The 18,871-nt window shown below is 35.1% G+C and overlaps 1 protein-coding gene across 3 annotated transcripts in view; it reads right to left on the bottom strand.

The window, feature by feature from the left end:
• The window catches only part of cacna1ia (calcium voltage-gated channel subunit alpha1 Ia), a 175,612-nt gene that overhangs the window by 53,184 nt on the left and 103,557 nt on the right, over positions 1-18,871 (bottom strand). For all 3 annotated transcript variants that reach the window (XM_058050223.1, XM_058050225.1, XM_058050224.1), the window contains exons 5-7: positions 17,435-17,532; positions 8,548-8,707; positions 31-379 (exon numbers count right to left, since the gene is read on the bottom strand). In XM_058050223.1, coding sequence (XP_057906206.1) covers positions 31-379; positions 8,548-8,707; positions 17,435-17,532 — 607 coding nt within the window. The remainder of the gene's footprint in view (positions 1-30; positions 380-8,547; positions 8,708-17,434; positions 17,533-18,871) is intronic.

The raw sequence follows: 18,871 nt of genomic DNA, 5'->3' as shown, positions 1-18,871 counted from the left end.
TGAATGAACTTCTTAGGATGAATGAAGTACCTGAAAAATGACAATCCAGGCATAGACGATGTTGTCAAAGTTGATGGCCCCTTTATGAGGGTTGGTGTTCCCGGTGTGGCATCGGGTGTAATACTGATTCCAGTTGATGCACAGCCCGATAGCATCGCCGTTACCGCTCGCGTTCGTAACGGGCTCGGGACTGAGGCCCAGAGCTTGTCGGTGGAGCGCGTCTTCCTTGTCTAGGCAACACGTGTGGCCTCCTTCTCGCCTCGCCGGCACGTCGGAACACGACATGATGCCGTTGTCGGAGGCCAGCGAGCAGATGAAGGGGCGCTCGTCGTCCTCCTCGGGTCTGTAGTACGGGTGCGGCGGCGCCATTCCTGAAGAGCTGAGATGAGAGAAAGTGTCTCTTCAAGTATGAATGTTGGAATGAATGTCGGAATATGTTAAATTATTCCAATAATGTTACAAGTTGCAAAAATTGCGGGAATTTTAATAACAGAAAATGCTAACATCCTAACTGTTAGCATGCTAACACCAACCATAATAGCACTATACATCTATGTAAGTTTCTATATTTGTAAATGGCTAAGTGGTGACTATTAGCATTGCTAGCATAATAAATTAGCATGTTAACACCAACCATAATAGCACTATACATCTATGTAAGGTTCTACATTCGTAAATGACTATTAGCATTGCTAGCATAACTGTTAGCATGCTAACACCAACCATAATAGCACTACACATTTATGTAAGTTTCCACATTTGTAAATGGCTATTAGCATTGCTAGCATAATGACAGTTAGCATGCTAACACCAACCAAAATAGCACTATACATCTACGTAAGTTTCTACATTTGTAAATGGCCAAGTGGTGACTATTAGCATTGCTGGCATAATAACTGTTAGCATGCTAACACCAATCATAATAGCACTACACATCTATGTAAGTTTCTACATTTGTAAATGACTATTAGCATTGCTAGCATAATGACTGTTAGCATGCTAACACCAACCATAATAGCGCTATACATCTATGTAAGTCTCTACATTTGTAAATGACTATTAGCATTGCTAGCATATTGACTGTTAGCATGCTAACACCAACCATAATAGCACTATACATACGTATATGTAAGTCTCTACATTTGTAAATGACTATTAGCATTGCTAGCATAATAACTGTTAGCATGCTAACACCAACCATAACAGCACTTTACATCGATGTAAGTTTCTACATTTGTAAATGACTATTAGCATTGCTAGCATAATAACTGTTAGCATGCTAACACCAACCATAATAGCACTATATATCTATGTAAGTTTCTACAATTTTTTTTAAATGGCTAAGTGGTGACTATTAGCATTGCTAGCATAATAACTGTTAGCATGCTAACACCAACCATAATCATATGAATCAAGTGTCTATGTAGTAAGTTTATACCTATGAAAATGGTTAAAATGCTACCATGCTAACATCAAGTGTCTATGTAAATTTGTTATGAAAATTGCTAACATGCTTACCATAGAATCGCAGCACGTAGCAAAAGAGCGTGAAGTGTTTATGTAAGTTCATACTTATGAAAATGGCTAAAAATGCTAATTATAGCATGCTAGCAACACTAACGTTAGCATGCTGACATTATGGAAGTTTATAGCTACCAGTATTGCTAATCTGATGACATTAGATGAGGTGTAGCGGGTTAGCTTGTGGTCCTAGCATAGCAAACGTAAACGATGAGAGACGAGTTCCTTTAAGTATCACACAACAGATTGTTTAATCATATGAAGCAAGCCATGTGGAAAGTCGGCGGCGAGAGTACGTAAGTGTGTGCGCCTGAGCGTGAAATCGGCGGAAAAAGCAGATTATACTCTCCCCTGCATTGACGAGCTCTTAAGCAGCCAGTCACAGCGAGGGTCTTTTCGCCGCTCCTCGGAAAATATGAAGCTGACTGATTGCCACCACCTGAAGCAGCACGTTATTACCCGGGGCCGTCTGCCATAATTGTCACTTTTAAAGGGGCGCACATTAAAATATCTAGATCTTTCACAGCCCGTCCAGCTGGCTTTATGCCTTATTGCACGCTCGCTTTAAGGAGATGGGTCATTTTTAATATTGGCATCACCTACACCTGAAGGTCTCACAACCTTTGCCTCATAAAAGCTTCAAGGGGGGGAGAAGTCATGCACTAAAAATAGATCATTTTACTCTTTTTCATATGCATATTTTCAGATATGGTTTTTGTAGTAACATCATGTGATAATAAAGTGAAATAAACAATGTTCAGCAACTTCAGTGCACATTTACAGGGAAGGAAAGCCCTCAATTTATTGATAATTTATTGATAATTTATTGATAATATTACTTAATAATAATAATAATAATACTAAACTTACTTACTTAAATACTATAATACTTTTCTCAACTATTTCAACTTTTATTATTATTATTTTGTATTATATCCATATTATAAACATTTCCCTATATTATATTATATATTATATTATAAACATTTTCATTTTTTAATTTTTTTTCTAAATTTCAACTATATGCTACTTTATGCTACTAAATTGATGACATTTTCCTTCCCTTTATTATATTATAAACATTTTCATTTTTTTTTCCCCAAAATATTTTGTTTTGTTTGTTTCTCATTTTTCTAAATTTAATTTTAAAATTATATGCTACTTTATGCTACTAAATTGATGACATTTTTCTTATAATATTACAAGTTTATTCTGATAATTTTTTATTCTGATAAATTTTTCAATTTCTGCTGTGGAAGTTGACTTTATTCCCAAATATTTATGTATATATTTATTCATATTTATTCTTGTAACATTTTAACCTTCTCTGCAACCAATTTTTTTTTATATGCTACAACCTTATGCGACTAAAATGAAAATTAACCAATGTAGAAAATTTTCCGTCGTAAAAAATTGACTTTTTTTAAAAATTACAACTTTTTCTCGTAATATTTTGACATTATTCTTATAAAATTACTGTTGATTTATCCAATTTTTTCTGTTTTTTACATATTTTTTTAAATGATTGTGCCATGGGGCTGCACGGCGGACGAGTGGTTAGCGCGCAGACCTCACAGAGTTCAATCCCACCCTCGGCCATCTCTGTGTGGAGTTTGCATGTTCTCCCCGTGCATGCGTGGGTTTTCTCCGGGTACTCCGGTTTCCTCCCACATTCCAAAAACATGCTAGGTTAATTAGCGACTCCAAATTGTCCATAGGTATGAATGTGAGTGTGAATGGTTGTTTGTCTATATGTGCCCTGTGATTGGCTGGCCACCAGTCCAGGGTGTACCCCGCCTCTCGCCCAAAGACAGCTGGGATAGGCTCCAGCATACCCATGACCCTCACGAGGATAAGCGGTAGAAAATGAATTAATGTAACTTAAACCAGGCTGCACGGCGGATGAGTGGTTAGCGCGCAGGCCTCACAGCTAGGAGACACAAGTTCAATTCCACCCACAGCCATCGCTGGGTTTTCTCCGGGTACTCCGGTTTCCTCCCACATTCCAAAAACATGCTAGGTTAATTGGCGACTCCAAATTGTCCATAGGTATGAATGTGAGTGTGAATGGTTGTTTGTCTATATGTGCCCTGTGATTGGCTGGCCACCAGTCCAGGGTGTACCCCGCCTCTCGCTCCAAGACAGCTGGGATAGGCTCCAGCATACCCTCGTTTGTCGCTATAGGATGTCCTATGTGTAGATGCTCAGCTTCTGATTTAAATAGCCTAAGGTGTCTGGGCATGTGAGTCTGCCTTCAATGTCTCCATCATTTTGTGTGCATGTGCGGAATATTTGTCCCGTATGTAAATGCCGTGTCTTTGATTCCACTCCTTGAGCCTAGGCTGTTTTATCCACATCTGACATGGCTGCGGAGTAAACGAGGACAAGGAGTGGATCTCACCGCAAGGTCTGCAGTCGTGCAGAAAGACAAGACAAGGACCGCCTGCAATCACACGTTCAGGGTCAGTTTCTCCCGTCTTCTCTTTCCCGGTTTTTTTGTGTCCTTGACGAGAGGCACGCTGAAGGCAAATGTATACACACACACACATAGTGTGTGCTATGAATAGGCGCCTACGGGTGCGCACGCCCACATGCGTTTGCTACATGGGGCGGGGGGGGGGGAGGGGGGATTGGAGTGTGACGGTTGCTATCATTTGTTAACAACAGCCTGTAGCTTGTCACCAATCGATGCTCTGAAGTTACGCATAATGAGACTGACTGAGACCAGCCTCTGTCAAAGTACAAGAGCGTGAATGAAGGCACTTGTCCCCCATCGCCCCCACCCCCCCCCCACACACACACACCTCCCACCCCCACACAAAAAGTGAGTCTGCATTGCGCAGTGTGGACCATGCCAAAAAATCCGCCGCCACATGGAGAACACACCTGCTGATGGAGAGCAGGGTGCTGGGGTGGGGGTGGTGGGGGGTGGGGGGAGTGGGGGGGGGATCAAGGAGCCACAGCTGCCTTATTTAGTGAAATGGAGAGGATCCGTCGCGGGAAGTTCGGGAAGAGGATCGACACTTCATTAGGTACACCTGCACAATCCCATCAGCTCCAACACGAGTACAGTGCTTCATTTTGATTGACAGCGATTATTAGCATAATAGCTTCTTAACTTAGCTCTTCTATTCTATACTGTAACTAGCCTGGGATGATAATAAAAGATAATTTCGCTGGTTTCGTCTCCCACTTCCCACTTCTAGAATAACGGCTTGAATGGAGTGAGCACTTTTGGCTGGCATACGGTCTCTTTGTGTCAGTGGGTGGAGGCGGGGCTGCTCGTATATACACACAGAGTGCGGCAGAGTGTAGTCTCATGAGGAGCAATGCAAAGTAACATAAGAAATTTAATTAGTAGATTGTACTATTTTGTAATATATTTTTCAAGTACTAAATTGACAACATTTTAAACTTTATTTTTGAGAAAAATACAATGCAAAAAAATACTTTAAAAATATTTTTTGCAAAACAATGCAAAAAAAATACTTGAATTTTTCAAGTATTTTTTTGCATTGTTTTGCAAAAAATATTTTTTTTTGCAAAAATGCAAAATAAAATGCAAAAACTGCAAAATATTTTTTGCCAAACAATGCAAAAAAATACTTGAAAAATTCAAGTATTTTCAAAAAATACTTGAAAAATTCAAGTATTTTTTTGCATTGTTTTACAAAAAATATTTTTTTTTTCTCAAAAATAAAGTTAAAATTTATTTTTGAGAAAAAAACAAAAATACTTGAAAAATTCAAGTATTTTTTTGCATTGTTTTTTTCTCAAAAATAAAGTTAAAATTTTGTCAATTTGCATACAACTTGTCGAGTAGTGTTTATGTCTACTACCGGATGAGTACGCATTGTCACCACCACTTCCTGCATCTGTGAGGCAGTCATCTTTTTATTTTGTCCTCATAACATTACAATGTTCTTATAAAACTCTGACTTTTGTTCTTTATTGTTTATTTTGACTATATTCTTGTAAAATTACTGCTGATTTTTTCCTCATTACTGCTGTTTTATTATTTTCCTCATACTGTTTTATTCATTTTATTTTTTAATAAAATATTAAATGTTTAATTTTTATACGATGTTCGTATTAAACTGAGTTTTGTTGTTTTAATATTTTGACTTTATTCTTGTAAAATTACTGCTGATTTAAAAAAAATGTTTTTCCATTACTACTGTTTTATTTATTTATTATTTGTTTGGCTTTTGTGTAAATTAGTTTTTTAGAATGCACTTATTAATAAATGAAATATTTGCATAGAGCATAGAAAACCTACGTATGACCTTGTAAATACGATTTAACATTATTAGAGCCCTCTAGACATGAAATAACACCCCTATAGTCACCTTTAGACTTCTATTACTCAATAAAAAAGACTTACATGTTAGTATTGGGAGAGTTCCTTGATATTTTAGTTTTTACTTCCTGTAAAAAACTTACTTTTACTTCATGTACTCAAGTAGCCTTAAGCGTCTGGGCATGTGAGTCTGCCTTCAATGTCTCTGGAGTCGCCAACTTTGGTTTGTTATAGATATTCCAAATATTCTGAATGTTATAGCGCCATCTTTTTGGAAGACGTGTTGGAAAATAAAACGTCAAAAAAAACAAAAATAATGAAGAGCATAAAAAGGAGGGGAAAAAGACGGCAAATGTGATTGCACTGCACTTGACTGGGGACACTCCATTGTTTCCTCTCAGGGAGGCTGCATTCGCTCTTTACTTAGCATAATAGTCCTCAAGTGCTAACTCGCTAGCACCTTTCTAATTAAACACTCCAGCACCCTGACTAAGCTGCATCGCTTTCTCTCCTGGAGGTTTCAATTACACGCCAAAGCACACAATAACGCTCACGGAACCGGATTGCGCAAGCCCGCATTTGGTCAGCAAATGCGTACGGGAGGGTGCGCAGGTGCGCCGCTATCGAACTCCAAGGAATGTGCTTAAAGAAATGAAGCTCAACGCCCCAAAACACAGCGGTTCAAGTTGCCTCATTAAGTTAGCATAGTAGCTTTCAATACGGTAAATTTCAGCACTTAACGCTTTTGTTAAAGGGGCGGATACGCTTCTCCAGCTCGCTATTACAAGTGTTTAGCGTCGGCTGTGTCAGCATGACCGGTGATGCGAAGAAAAGCGGTATGGATGTCTTATAGACAGATTAGAACACACACATCAAGGTCATACGGTGAGATCCGTGGGTTTTTTTTTTTTGTACGGGTTGCGGCGATGCCGGCGGCGTGATAAAAGAAACAAAAAGGATAAAACGCCACGTCATCAAAGCCTTCAGACACACGCAAAGGTGAATGTCAGCCTGACACGGCGAGGCGGCAGGCGCGTTGTCGTGAATATGGAGGCATGCGGCTGCAAACTAATCTTATTCGGAGACCAAAAGGCAAGGGCAAGGAGAATGTAGGAGGTGGAGACAACCATAATGTAATGTAGTGCTACAATGTAACAATAAAAATGAATGAATTTTATTATTAGCACAGTAATCCCTCGTTTATCTCTGTTAGTCGGTTTATTATTATTTTAATGATTATTATTTTTGTATGATTATTATTTAGCACAGTATTCCCTTGTTTATCTCTGTTCGTTGGTTTATTATTATTTTATTATTTTTTATGATTATTATTTTTATGATTATTATTTTTATGATTATTATTTTTATGATTATTATTTTTATGATTATTATTTTTATGTTATTTTTTATTTTTATTATTTTTATTTTATTATTTAGCACAGTAATCCCTTGTTTATCTCTGTTAGTTGGTTAATTATGATTTTTTTATGATTATTATTTTTCATTTTTTATTATTTAGCACAGTAATCCCTTGTTTATCTGTTAGTTGGTTTATTATTATTTTATTATTTTTTTATGATTATTATTTTTCATTTTTTTATTATTTAGCACAGTAATCCCTCGTTTATCTCTGTTAGTTGGTTTATTATTATTTTATTATTTTTTATGATTATTATTTTTCATTTTTTATCATTTAGCACAGTAATCCCTCGTTTATCTCTGTTAGTTGGTTTATTAATATTGTATTATTTTTTATGATTATTATTTTCATTTTTTCATTATTTAGCACAGTAATCCCTCGTTTATCTCTGTTAGTTGGTTTATTATTATTTTACTATTTTTTATGATTATTATTATTTTTATGATTATTTTATATTATTATTATTATTATTATTATTTTATTATTTAGCATAGTAATCCCTCGTTTATCTCTGTTAGTTGTTTAAAAGTAGGACTCCTTATTTAGAAATTGAATATTTTTTATACTTAGAGCATAGAAAACATGTTTGTGGCCTTCTAAATATGGTTTTAACATTATTAGAGCCCTCTCATATTTAAACAGCACCCCTACAATAACCCTGTACACTCCTATTACGTCAAAAAAATTGACATAAATACTCAGAAACATCACATTTGTATGCTTAAAAATGCTTCATTTAGGCAAAAAAAAAACAACACATTAAATTAGCTTAAATATGAATTTTTTTTTGAATATGCTTTAGTCAACTACAAAAAAACAGGATTTATTAATTAATATATATATTTTAAATTAAAACAGTCGTCCCTCGTTTATTGCGGTTAATTGAATCCAGACTGGGCTGTGATAAGTGAATTTCTGCAAAGTAGGAATGGAATATTTTCATCATTCGAGCATGGAAAACCTATTCACAACCTTCTAAATACAGTTTGGAATATTAGAGCCCTTTGGATATGAAATAACACCCCTATAGTCACCTTTACACTCTTATTACTCGATATAGTAGATATAAACAGACAGTACGACGTAACAGACTCACACATTTTAGCGCTGGGAGAGTTTTTTCTCTTAACTTCCTGTTTGTGTACATTGGATAAAAAAATGGCCCATTTTCATACAATTAATAATGAAATAAATAATAATTAAATATATATATATATATATATATTTTTTTTTTAAGATGTGTAACAAAGTTAGCTAATGTAACCGCTAAACATCCGTCTTATTAACACAGCAATGCTGAACTCACAGTGTAAAGTTCTCCTCCAGGTAACAGCGGTTCCTCAGTAGCCCCGCCCACAGCTGCACGCCGATGATGCCGAAGATGAAGAAGACGAAGAAGCAGAGCAGCAGGACGTTGCCCAGCATGGGTAGCGTATCCAGCAGCAGGTTGACCAGGATACGCATACCTGCGGGTGAATTGATGGATAATAAAAGTCATTTATCCCCCCCCTCACCCCCCCTTTGGGGGCCATTGGTTCTGCCGCAATAAGTAAGAACAAGAGTGACAAAAACAATGTAAACACACAAGACATAAAAGGCTCGTAAAAACGCACGGTGGATCAAAAATGGGGCTCAAGAGATAGGAGATTTATGAAGATTGTATGGCAAATTGACATCATTAACGACTGTGGTTGGCACCGGATTATTCATTTGGATTCAGAACTACAAGAGGACTCTACCGAGAAAGAGCAGGATTACCAGAGTTTTGATAGACAAGCTGCACGCCGATCAATAACAACCTTGATTTTCTACTCAGATCTCATTGTTGGTAATTATGGACCGCCATATTGCTGACGTGCAATCATCAAGGTGCAAATACTGCATGGGTTACAGTTTTACTTCCAACAGGAAGTAGTGGGGATTTGCACAAAATCACAAACGTCACTTTGATCGATGACTCGGGGAAAATTTACCATTGTTGTCATTTATTTTTATTTTTTATTATATTCATATTTTTATGTTTTATTATTATAACTTTACTTTATTATTATTTATAAATTATGGTCATATTCTAATCATACTACAGTAGTATTTAGCATGTAATAAAGAAATATAATACAATACAATACAATATAATATATAATATGATTAGAACTTTTTTAAATTAATTTAAATGAAAATTAAATAAATAAAATCTAATAGACAACTATATAAAATACTACTGTGTTTTATCAGTATTTTTATATCTATAAGTATTTTTATTTCTATAAGTATTTACATTTAACCATTGTCATTTATTTTTATTTATTGTATTTATATTTTTATGTTTTATTATTATAGCTTTAATTCATTATTATTTATAAATAATATGGTAAATATGGTAATATTTTATTCAAACTACAGTAGTATTTTGCTAGTAATAAAGTAATATAATATAATATAATATAATATAATAAGAACTTTTTAAAAATGATTTTAAATGACAATTAAATTTAAAAAAGCTAATTAATAAACAAATATTGAAAATACTATTGTGTTTTACTAGTATTTTTATCTCTATAAGTATTTTTATCTCAAAGTATTTACATTTAACTATTGTTGTCATTTATTTTTATTTATTGTATTCATATTTTTATGTTTTATTATTATAACTTTACTTCATTATTATTTATAAATTATAATATTTTATTCAAACTACAGTAGTATTTTGTAGGCAATAAATAATATAATATAATAATATATGATTAGAATTTTTAAAAAAATTAAATGAAAATTAAAAAAATAAAATCTAATAAATAAGGAAATATATAAAATACTACTGTGTTTTATCAGTATTTTTTATCTAAGTTTTATTTATTTTTATCTTAATTTTTATTTAAGTATTTACAGTCAACAATCAAACATGTGCCGCCTTTAAGTTCAAGAAATTGTTGCTTTTTGGCGACACCTAGTGGCCACAATAACTCACTGAGTTGAACTTGTGACGCAGTTAGGCACAAAGTAATGGGCAACTACTGTATAAAGATATGATTGAGGATCTTAATAATAACTAACTAAATACACAATGATGATTGTCTGTCTATATTTGGGAATACAAATTGACCGAAGTTACTCATACTCCGGAAAATACAGCACTTCCTGCTAAAAGAACTATAATGTGTTCCATTTTAAACAACCAGCTCCAGTTTGCCTCCATTGCTTCATCTCCCAATATCAGCGTCTCCAGAGGAGGCGGCAGACATCAGAAAAACACTTGAAAGGCAACAGTGGGAGATAAAAACTGAGGAAAAAGACCCGCGCTGCTCCAACAGAGACGGGAATATCGGAAACAGTCGCAGGGACTGGAAAAGAAAAGACACTCGTGATTAGTCGGGGCTTAATTAGATTCCCTGTCAAAAAGCGATGACCTCATCCCTCGTGGAAGAGCCGTCCCGCGGTGATGACATGTTGAGACGTGATTAGTGAGGTCTGATGACAGCGGCTTGGGTTTACCAGGTGTGTGTGTGTGTGTGTGTTGCTGGGTTCCATGTTCATATTTTGTAAAGCAACACATGCTAATATGCAATACTGTAGTTCAAAAACCAACTCTGTTATTAATGGCGTTTCCTTCAATTATTGTAATATTGTACTGTTTCATTCAAATATACCTTTTTCTCAATATGCTGTCAGAAAATTATAGCTCTTTATTACGTTTTGTTTTAATTTTCCAATTATTTCCAATTATTTCAACTATAATACTATATTCTCATAATATTGTAATAATATTATTATTATAATATTACTATTAATATTACTATTATACTAATTTCCTGCAACCTAATTTTCCAATAACAATAACTTTGTTGTTTTGTTTCTCATAATATTACTTTTTCAAATATTTTTCATATATTTTTGGGATTTTTTTCCACATTTCATATTTCACTTTAGGCTACTAAAAATGACATTTTTTCTCATAAAAATCATTTTTATGACATGACTTTTCCTCACAATATTAAGACTTTATTCTGGTAAAATTGGGACAATTTTTTTAATTTTTTTTTCATTTTTCTTGTCATATTTTCATTTTATTCTTAAAAATTACAATTAAAACAGTTTTTCCCCACTTGTTTCAATATTTTCAACTTTACTCTCGTAATATTAGAACTTTTTCCACAACCTCATTTTTTACAAACTTTATTCACTGTTTGTCATAATATTATAGCTCTTTATTACATTTCATTTTAATTTTCCAATTATTTCTAATTATTTCAACTCTACTACTTTAGTCTCATAATATTGTAATAATAATATTATTATACTAATATATAATAATATATAATGATATAATATTTCCTGCAACCTAATTTTCCAATAACAACAACATTGTTGTTTTGTTTCTCATAATATTACGACTTTTTCATATATTTTCAGATTTTTTTCACATTTCATATTCCAATTTAGGCTACTAAAATTACATTTTTTCTCATAAAAATCATTTTTATGACATGACTTTTCCTCACAATATTAAGACTTTATTCTGGTAAAATTGGGACTATTTTTTTAAATTAAAAATACAACATTTTTCTTGTCATATTTTCACTTAATTCTTGTAAAATTAAAGCAATATTTTCAACTTTACTCTTGCAATATTATTATATTACTTATATTATATAATATATATTATATAATATTACTTTTTCCACAACCTCATTTTACAAACTTTTTCCACTGTTTGTCATAATATGACTTTTTATTAATTTTTTGTTTAATATTTCAACTTCATGCTTATGAAATTACTTTACTTATTATTTTATTTATTTTTTTGTATATTTTAGTTTCACGGTACTAATGATATTTTTCCTCACAATATTTGATTTTTGTAAAATTTGTAAAATCTTTTTTTCTTAATATTTTGAAAATATATTATTTTTTCTTAATATATATTTCTTAATATTTTCTTAATATATTTATTCTCGGAAAATTACAGCTGTTTTTGCTTTTTTAAAAAATGTAATTATTTCAAGGTTTTTTGCTACTTTATTCTCATAATATTCTGACTTTATTGTCATAATATTCATACTTTTTCTGTAATATTTTCATTTTTTTTTCTTATGAAATACTATTTTTAGAAAGTGCTGCATTCCGCACTCCCACAGCTGTGAGGACACAACTTGGGGTCAAATGGGAATACTAGGGACTGGAAGATGAGTCGGAATGTGATGTTTGTGTGTGTGTGTGTGCGTCACTGTTGCCCGACTGTTTGTGTTTTTCCGCGCCGTGCTGTGATTTGTGAGTAACACCTCCAACGGTCGTCTAATGCGTCATCAACGCCAGCACGTATTTCAACTGCCGACGCGGTGAATGACAGGTGAGAAGCTGAGCGAGACAACGGCGTTGATGACACGCAAGCCAAAACGAGCCGACACCTGTAGAGCCGTCACCTTACCGAGGCATTCCAATGAAAACTAATTAAAAGTCATCTCAATCATGCGTTAATGACTCATAATAATAATAATGATAACGCGCTGATTATGGGCGCGTTTTGGGATCGCTAGCTCGCTTGTCAGGGTGGCGGTTGCAGTGGCGCATTCGATCAAATTCACTTGACATTAATGCGTTAGTTTGAAAAAACGTTTCCTTCTCATCGACTGCTTTTGCAAATGAAGAGCAGAAGTGTTTGTGTGCGTGTGTGTGTGTGTGTGTGTGTGTGTGTGTGTGTGTGGGGTGGCGGCTGGAGGCGAGTCTAAATGTGTTTGTTCCCGAGGGGCCTTGTCATTAGACCGCACTTCCATTAGGCCTAATTGGGTGAAGTTGTGGGGGGGCTGGGGGGATGTGGGTGAGACGGAGACAGAGAACTGGAATGAGACAAGGCCCGAAGGTGTACCCAAGACTCATGAAGACAAAAAGGGTTTGCAAAAATCATTTCGGTAACCATTTTCGATAACCAACTTTTGAACGGACAAAAGCATCGAAATGAAACTATGCAATGCAAAACAACAGGACAACCGTTTGATTCGAACGGTTCCATAGCACTAAGACTCAAACGATACATCAGTCAGCTGACGTCAATCCGATTCAAATAAGTCAGTTATACAGTAAGATACATATACACACAATATGCCCAATGCGTGGCTTGAACTCCATTAGAGAAATGTGCTTTTCTACATTTACTTGCTATTGTTGCTTTTATTTTATTATGAAATGGAAAAATCTTCTCATGGTTTAAGGATTTCATGTGTTGCCTTGTATTCGGCTGTATTATCATTTTGAAAATTGATTTTTTTTATTTTAGAATTGGATATGAACTGTGGAAATAATGAATATTAAGTTATTTGATTTATTTACTACTTTATTTTGACATATTTTTTTGACAACTTGCTGTTTCGTTGTACATGGTTGTAAAAAATATACTTTTGATGTTGGTAATTTTAAAAAAAAAATCTTTTTTTTCTGTATTGGTGCACCCTGAAGAGTAATTCTTCGCATACCTTTAAAATAAGTCCATTGCGCCCATGCGTGGCTTGAACTCCATTAGAGAAATGTGTTTTTCTACATTCACTTGCTATTGTTGCTTTTATTTTATCATGAATTGGAAAAATCTTCTTATGGTTTGAGGTTTTCATGTGTTGCCTTGTATTCGGCTGTATTATCATTTTGAGATTTTTTTTTATTTTAGAATTGTAATGTTCTGTGGATATGAACTGTGGAAATAACGAATACTATGTACTTTTATTTATTTACTACTTTACCGTGTTTTTCACAAGTTGCTGTTTTGTTTTATATAGTTGTAAAAAATGTATTTTTGATGTTTGTAATTAATAAAAAAAAAGGCGTGAAAATGTCTTTCTTGTATTTTCTGTATTGTTGCACCCCGAAGAGCAGCACTCTTCAGAGCAGTGGTCGTGGGTCTTTATCTTGTGCTTTTATGCTGAAGGGTATTTTTTAATGCAGCGGGGTGTGGTCGCAGGTCTTTATCTTGTGCTTTTATTCTGAAGTTTTTTTTAATGCAGCGGGGTGTGGTCGTGGGTCTTTATCTTGTGCTTTTATGCTGAGGGGTATTTTTTAATGCAGCGGGGTGTTGTCGCAGGTCTTTATCTTGTGCTTTTATTCTGAAGGGTATTTTTGAATGCAACAGGTTGTGGTCGCGGGTCTTTATCTTGTGCTTTTATTCTGAAGGGTATTTTTTAATGCAACGGGTTGTGGTCACGGGTCTTTATTTTGTGCTATTATTCTGAAGGGTATTTTTTAATGCAGCGGGTTGTGGTCGCGGGTCTTTATTTTGTGCTTTTATTCTGAAGGATATTTTTTAATGCAACAGGGTGTGGTTGCGGGTCTTTATCTTGTGTTTTTATTCTGAAGGGTATTTTTTAATGCAGCGGGTTGTGGTCGCAGGTCTTTATCTTGTGCTTTTATTCTGAAGGGTATTTTTTAATGCAGCGGGTTGTGGTCGCAGGTCTTTATCTTGTGCTTTTATTCTGAAGGGTATTTTTTAATGCAGCGGGGTGTGGCTGCGGGTCTTTATCTTTTGCTTTTATTCTGAAGGGTATTTTTTAATGCAACGGGGGTGTGGTTGCGGGTCTTTATCTTGTGCTTTTATTCTGAACGGTATTTTTTAATGCAACGGGGTGTGGTTGCGGGTCTTTATATTGTGCTTTTATTCTGAAGTTTTTTTCTGAAGTTTTTTTTTAATGCAACAGGTTGGGGTCGCGGGTCTTTATCTTGTGCTTTTATTCTGAAGGGTATTTTTTAATGCAACGGGTTGTGGTCGCGGGTCTATATCTTGTAATTTTATTCTGAAAGGTATTTTTTAATGCAACGGGTTGTGGTCGCGGGTCTTTATCTTGTGCTTTTATTCTGAAGGGTATTTTTTTAATGCAGCGGGGTGTTGTCTATTAATACTGTAATGTGTCCGGCCTGTCACTTGTTGACTGTAAATTCGCTAATGCTAATCGGCTAGCACATAGTATATATGGTATTTTCAATGTAAATTAGCATCGAGCTATAGCTATAGTCTATTCCAGGTTACCTACTTCCTGTTCACTTCCTATGTCTCCAAAATACGAACACGGACTATGTCGGTGCCCTGCTAGCGACTGCTATCAGACAATTTGCCAGAGGGTTACAAATTGAGGTGTGTGAGGGGTCAGGTTGTGTTCGTGGTCCCTGGGTGTCTGTGGACAAAGTAGCGAGCCGACAAAAGGATGAAGAAATAGCCTGAACATGGCCGCTTCCTCACTTCTAATGGGGTCACGGATAGAGGACGGAATCGGGTTACCGCAAAATAATTACACACAGACGGGCCATACAATGCAGTATTACTGTATGTACACATAGGAAGTCGTGTACAACGATTGGACAATTGATGCCCGAGATGAGGTTTGGAAAGGACATGTTCTCCGCAGCTGCAGGGATGATTACATCTGTATTTTCCTGGCAATTACATCATGTCAAATGATTTGCAGTGGAAGTCATTATTGATTGCAAATTATGCACACAATTTCTGCTATACGGATAATATTGACGAAGTAAAGGACCTTTGGAAAGCCAATAACCACCATTACCTTTCGAGTGTGGGAAGCGTCTTGAACACACACACACACACCAGCTGCAAGTTATATGGCCATGGAATGATGTCTAGAAATCATATGGTGTCCAACCATCACAACTGTTATCACCGACATCTTAAGGTAAGTATATGGTTTTATTTCACACTATTTTCATGAATCTAACAATGTATTATCTTTTTACATGGTCTCACGTAATTATGTATGATTCAGTCACTAAAAATCATATAGTGTCCAACCATCATGACCGTTATCACCAACATCTTAAAGTATATGGTTTTATTTGACACTAGTTTTCATGAACCTAACATTGTATTGTTATCTTTTTACATGGTCTCACGTAACTAATTATGTATTGATTCAGTAACTAAAAATCATATAGTGTCCAATCATCACAACTGTTATCACTGACATCTTAAGGTAAGTATATGGTTTTATTTGACACGATTTTCATGAACCTAACATTGTATTGTTATCGTTTTACATCGTCTCACGTAACTAATTGTGTATTGATTCAGTAACTAAAAATCATATAGTGTCCAATCATCACAACTGTTATCACCGACATCTTAAGGTAAGTATATGGTTTTATTTCACACTATTTTTCATGAACCTAACATCGTATTGTTATCAATTTACATGGTCTCACGTAACTAATTATGTATTGATTCAGTCACTAAAAATCATATAGTTTCCAACCATCATGACCGTTATCACCAACATCTTAAAGTATATGGTTTTATTAGACACTAGTTTTCATGAACCTAACATTGTATTGTTATCTTTTTACATGTGTCTCACGTAACTAATTACGTATTGATGCAGTATCTAAAAAATCATGTGGTGTCCAACCATCATGACTGTTATTACTGACATCTTATGGTAAGTATATGGTTTTATTTGACACGATTTTTCATGAACCGAACAATGTATTGTTATCGTTCTACATGGTCTCAAGTAAACTAATTATGTATTGATGCAGTATTTAAAAATCATGTGGTGTCCAACCATCATGACTGTTATCACCCACATCTTAAGGTACTAAGTATATGGTTTTATTTGACAATTTTTTATGAACCTAATATTGTATTGTTATCTTTTTACATAGTCTCACGTAACTAATTATGTATTGATGCAGTGTCAAAAAATCATGTGGTGTCCAACCATCACGACTGTTATCACCGGCATCTTAAGGTAAGTATATGGTTTTATTTGACACGATTTTTCATGAACCTAACAATGTAATGGTCTCACATAACTGTGTATTGATGCTGTATCTAAAAATCATGTGGTGTCCAACCATCATGACTGTTATCACCAACATCTTAAGTTTTTTTTTTACACTAATTTCCATGAACCTAACATTCTACAGTCACAGAACTAATTATGTATTGATGCAGTATCTAAAAATCATTTGGTGTCCAACCATCACGACTGTTATCACTGCCACTATTTTTCCATTGCACAACTATCTTTTTACACGTTTTTTTTAATGACATGGTGGTGCTTGAACGTTGCAAAATATATTTTTTGTGTGCACCTCTCGTCGGGTTTTTCGTCAGCGGGTTCAGTGAACGCATCATCCACGGTACTTATGAGTAGTCAGTGTGTTTGATTTAGATATAAAGGTAAATGATAAGATATCCTTACTTGGCACTCTGTTGATGGCTTTTAGAGGACGAAGCACCCGCACCGTCCGAATGGCCGACAGGTTGATGTTCTGCAAGTCCAGGGAGTATTCCACCATGCTGAAAGCGAAGGAGAGAATCGAACAACAACGGTTTAATATTTCTGCGGTGAAAAACACGCCAGATAGACATCTGCACGACTTTAGATGCGCCAGATATCCCCCTGATTGCGTTTTGGGCATCAGCGGTCAGTCTTTTGATCTAATCTCACCTGTCCCGGCAGTATAGGAAGTGTGCAACACTCGACAGGAAGTGGAAAGGGAATTACATGAAGGAGAGGTGAGGGGGAAGAATAAGATTAATTTCTATTCCAAGTGTTGCCCGCAGGATGCTGTGGCTCACTTAAAAGCTGGCATCTGTTGGCAAGTCATTTCTGCAACGTGGCTTAAGTGGTTTGTGGCCTTAAAGCTAAACTGCTTTCAAGGGAAAAAGACGTGACTGTTTTTTATTGTCACAGAATCACCTTTCGGACCCACGGTCGATTCCATATGGACTTGTTTGCATATTAACTTGGAATTCTTGAACGTCGCCGTGTTGCCGTGTGTGCTCGAGCATCGCGTTGCCCCGGGGGTGACAATGTTGAGGCAGCACGACGCCATTAGCATCACCGCTTCCCCCACTCAGTTTAATAACATCTACAGGCTTTTTGACAACACACACACATGGCAACCTGTCTCTCATAAAGATGCTGAAGTTTTTCACTCCGGCGTTGACTCATGCAGTCGACAGCGACAGTCGCACTCGAACCGTCGTAGCCCGCAGCTGACAGGCGGCAGCTCGAGCCGCTAATTGTATCCCCCAGCCGAGCAATTGCGATGGTGCCGCCCCACCGGTGGAACTCTGCAACTCATTTTTATTCTTGCGGCTATTATTATGTAAGACGTTATTATTTGGTCTAAAGCAAGGGGTGTCCTAACTTTCTAGCAAGGGCCACATCGTCAAAAATGAAAATGAAAGGATGCAACTTGATATTTTGGAAAGCAACATGTATGCTGAGAAGTTATATACACTATTTTTTTTTTTTTTAAACTGCAGCTTTTTACCCCCATTTCTGCTATTTTTTTATATTTTATATTTTTTATATTATATTTATATTTTACTATTATATCCATATTTTTATATATTTTTATATTATATATTAATAGACTTTACCATATTATTTCAATATTATTTCTTCTCATAATGATGACTTTATTGCCATAATATCTTGACATTATTCTTGTACAATTGCAGCTGTTTTTTTCCATTTTTTTCATTTTTTATTTTTCAGCTTTCTTCTTATAAATATTATTTTCTATTAATTAATCTTTCTAAATATTATTTTATTAATGTACATTTATATAATTTTTCATCACACTCACACACATTATATTTTATTATTAATATTTTATTATATTAG

This window comes from Doryrhamphus excisus, chromosome 15, assembly GCF_030265055.1.
Source record: "Doryrhamphus excisus isolate RoL2022-K1 chromosome 15, RoL_Dexc_1.0, whole genome shotgun sequence".
NCBI classification, from domain to species: domain Eukaryota; kingdom Metazoa; phylum Chordata; class Actinopteri; order Syngnathiformes; family Syngnathidae; genus Doryrhamphus; species Doryrhamphus excisus.
The sequence above is the reverse complement of the archived record's forward strand: the minus strand, read 5'-3'. Positions and strand labels throughout refer to the sequence as shown.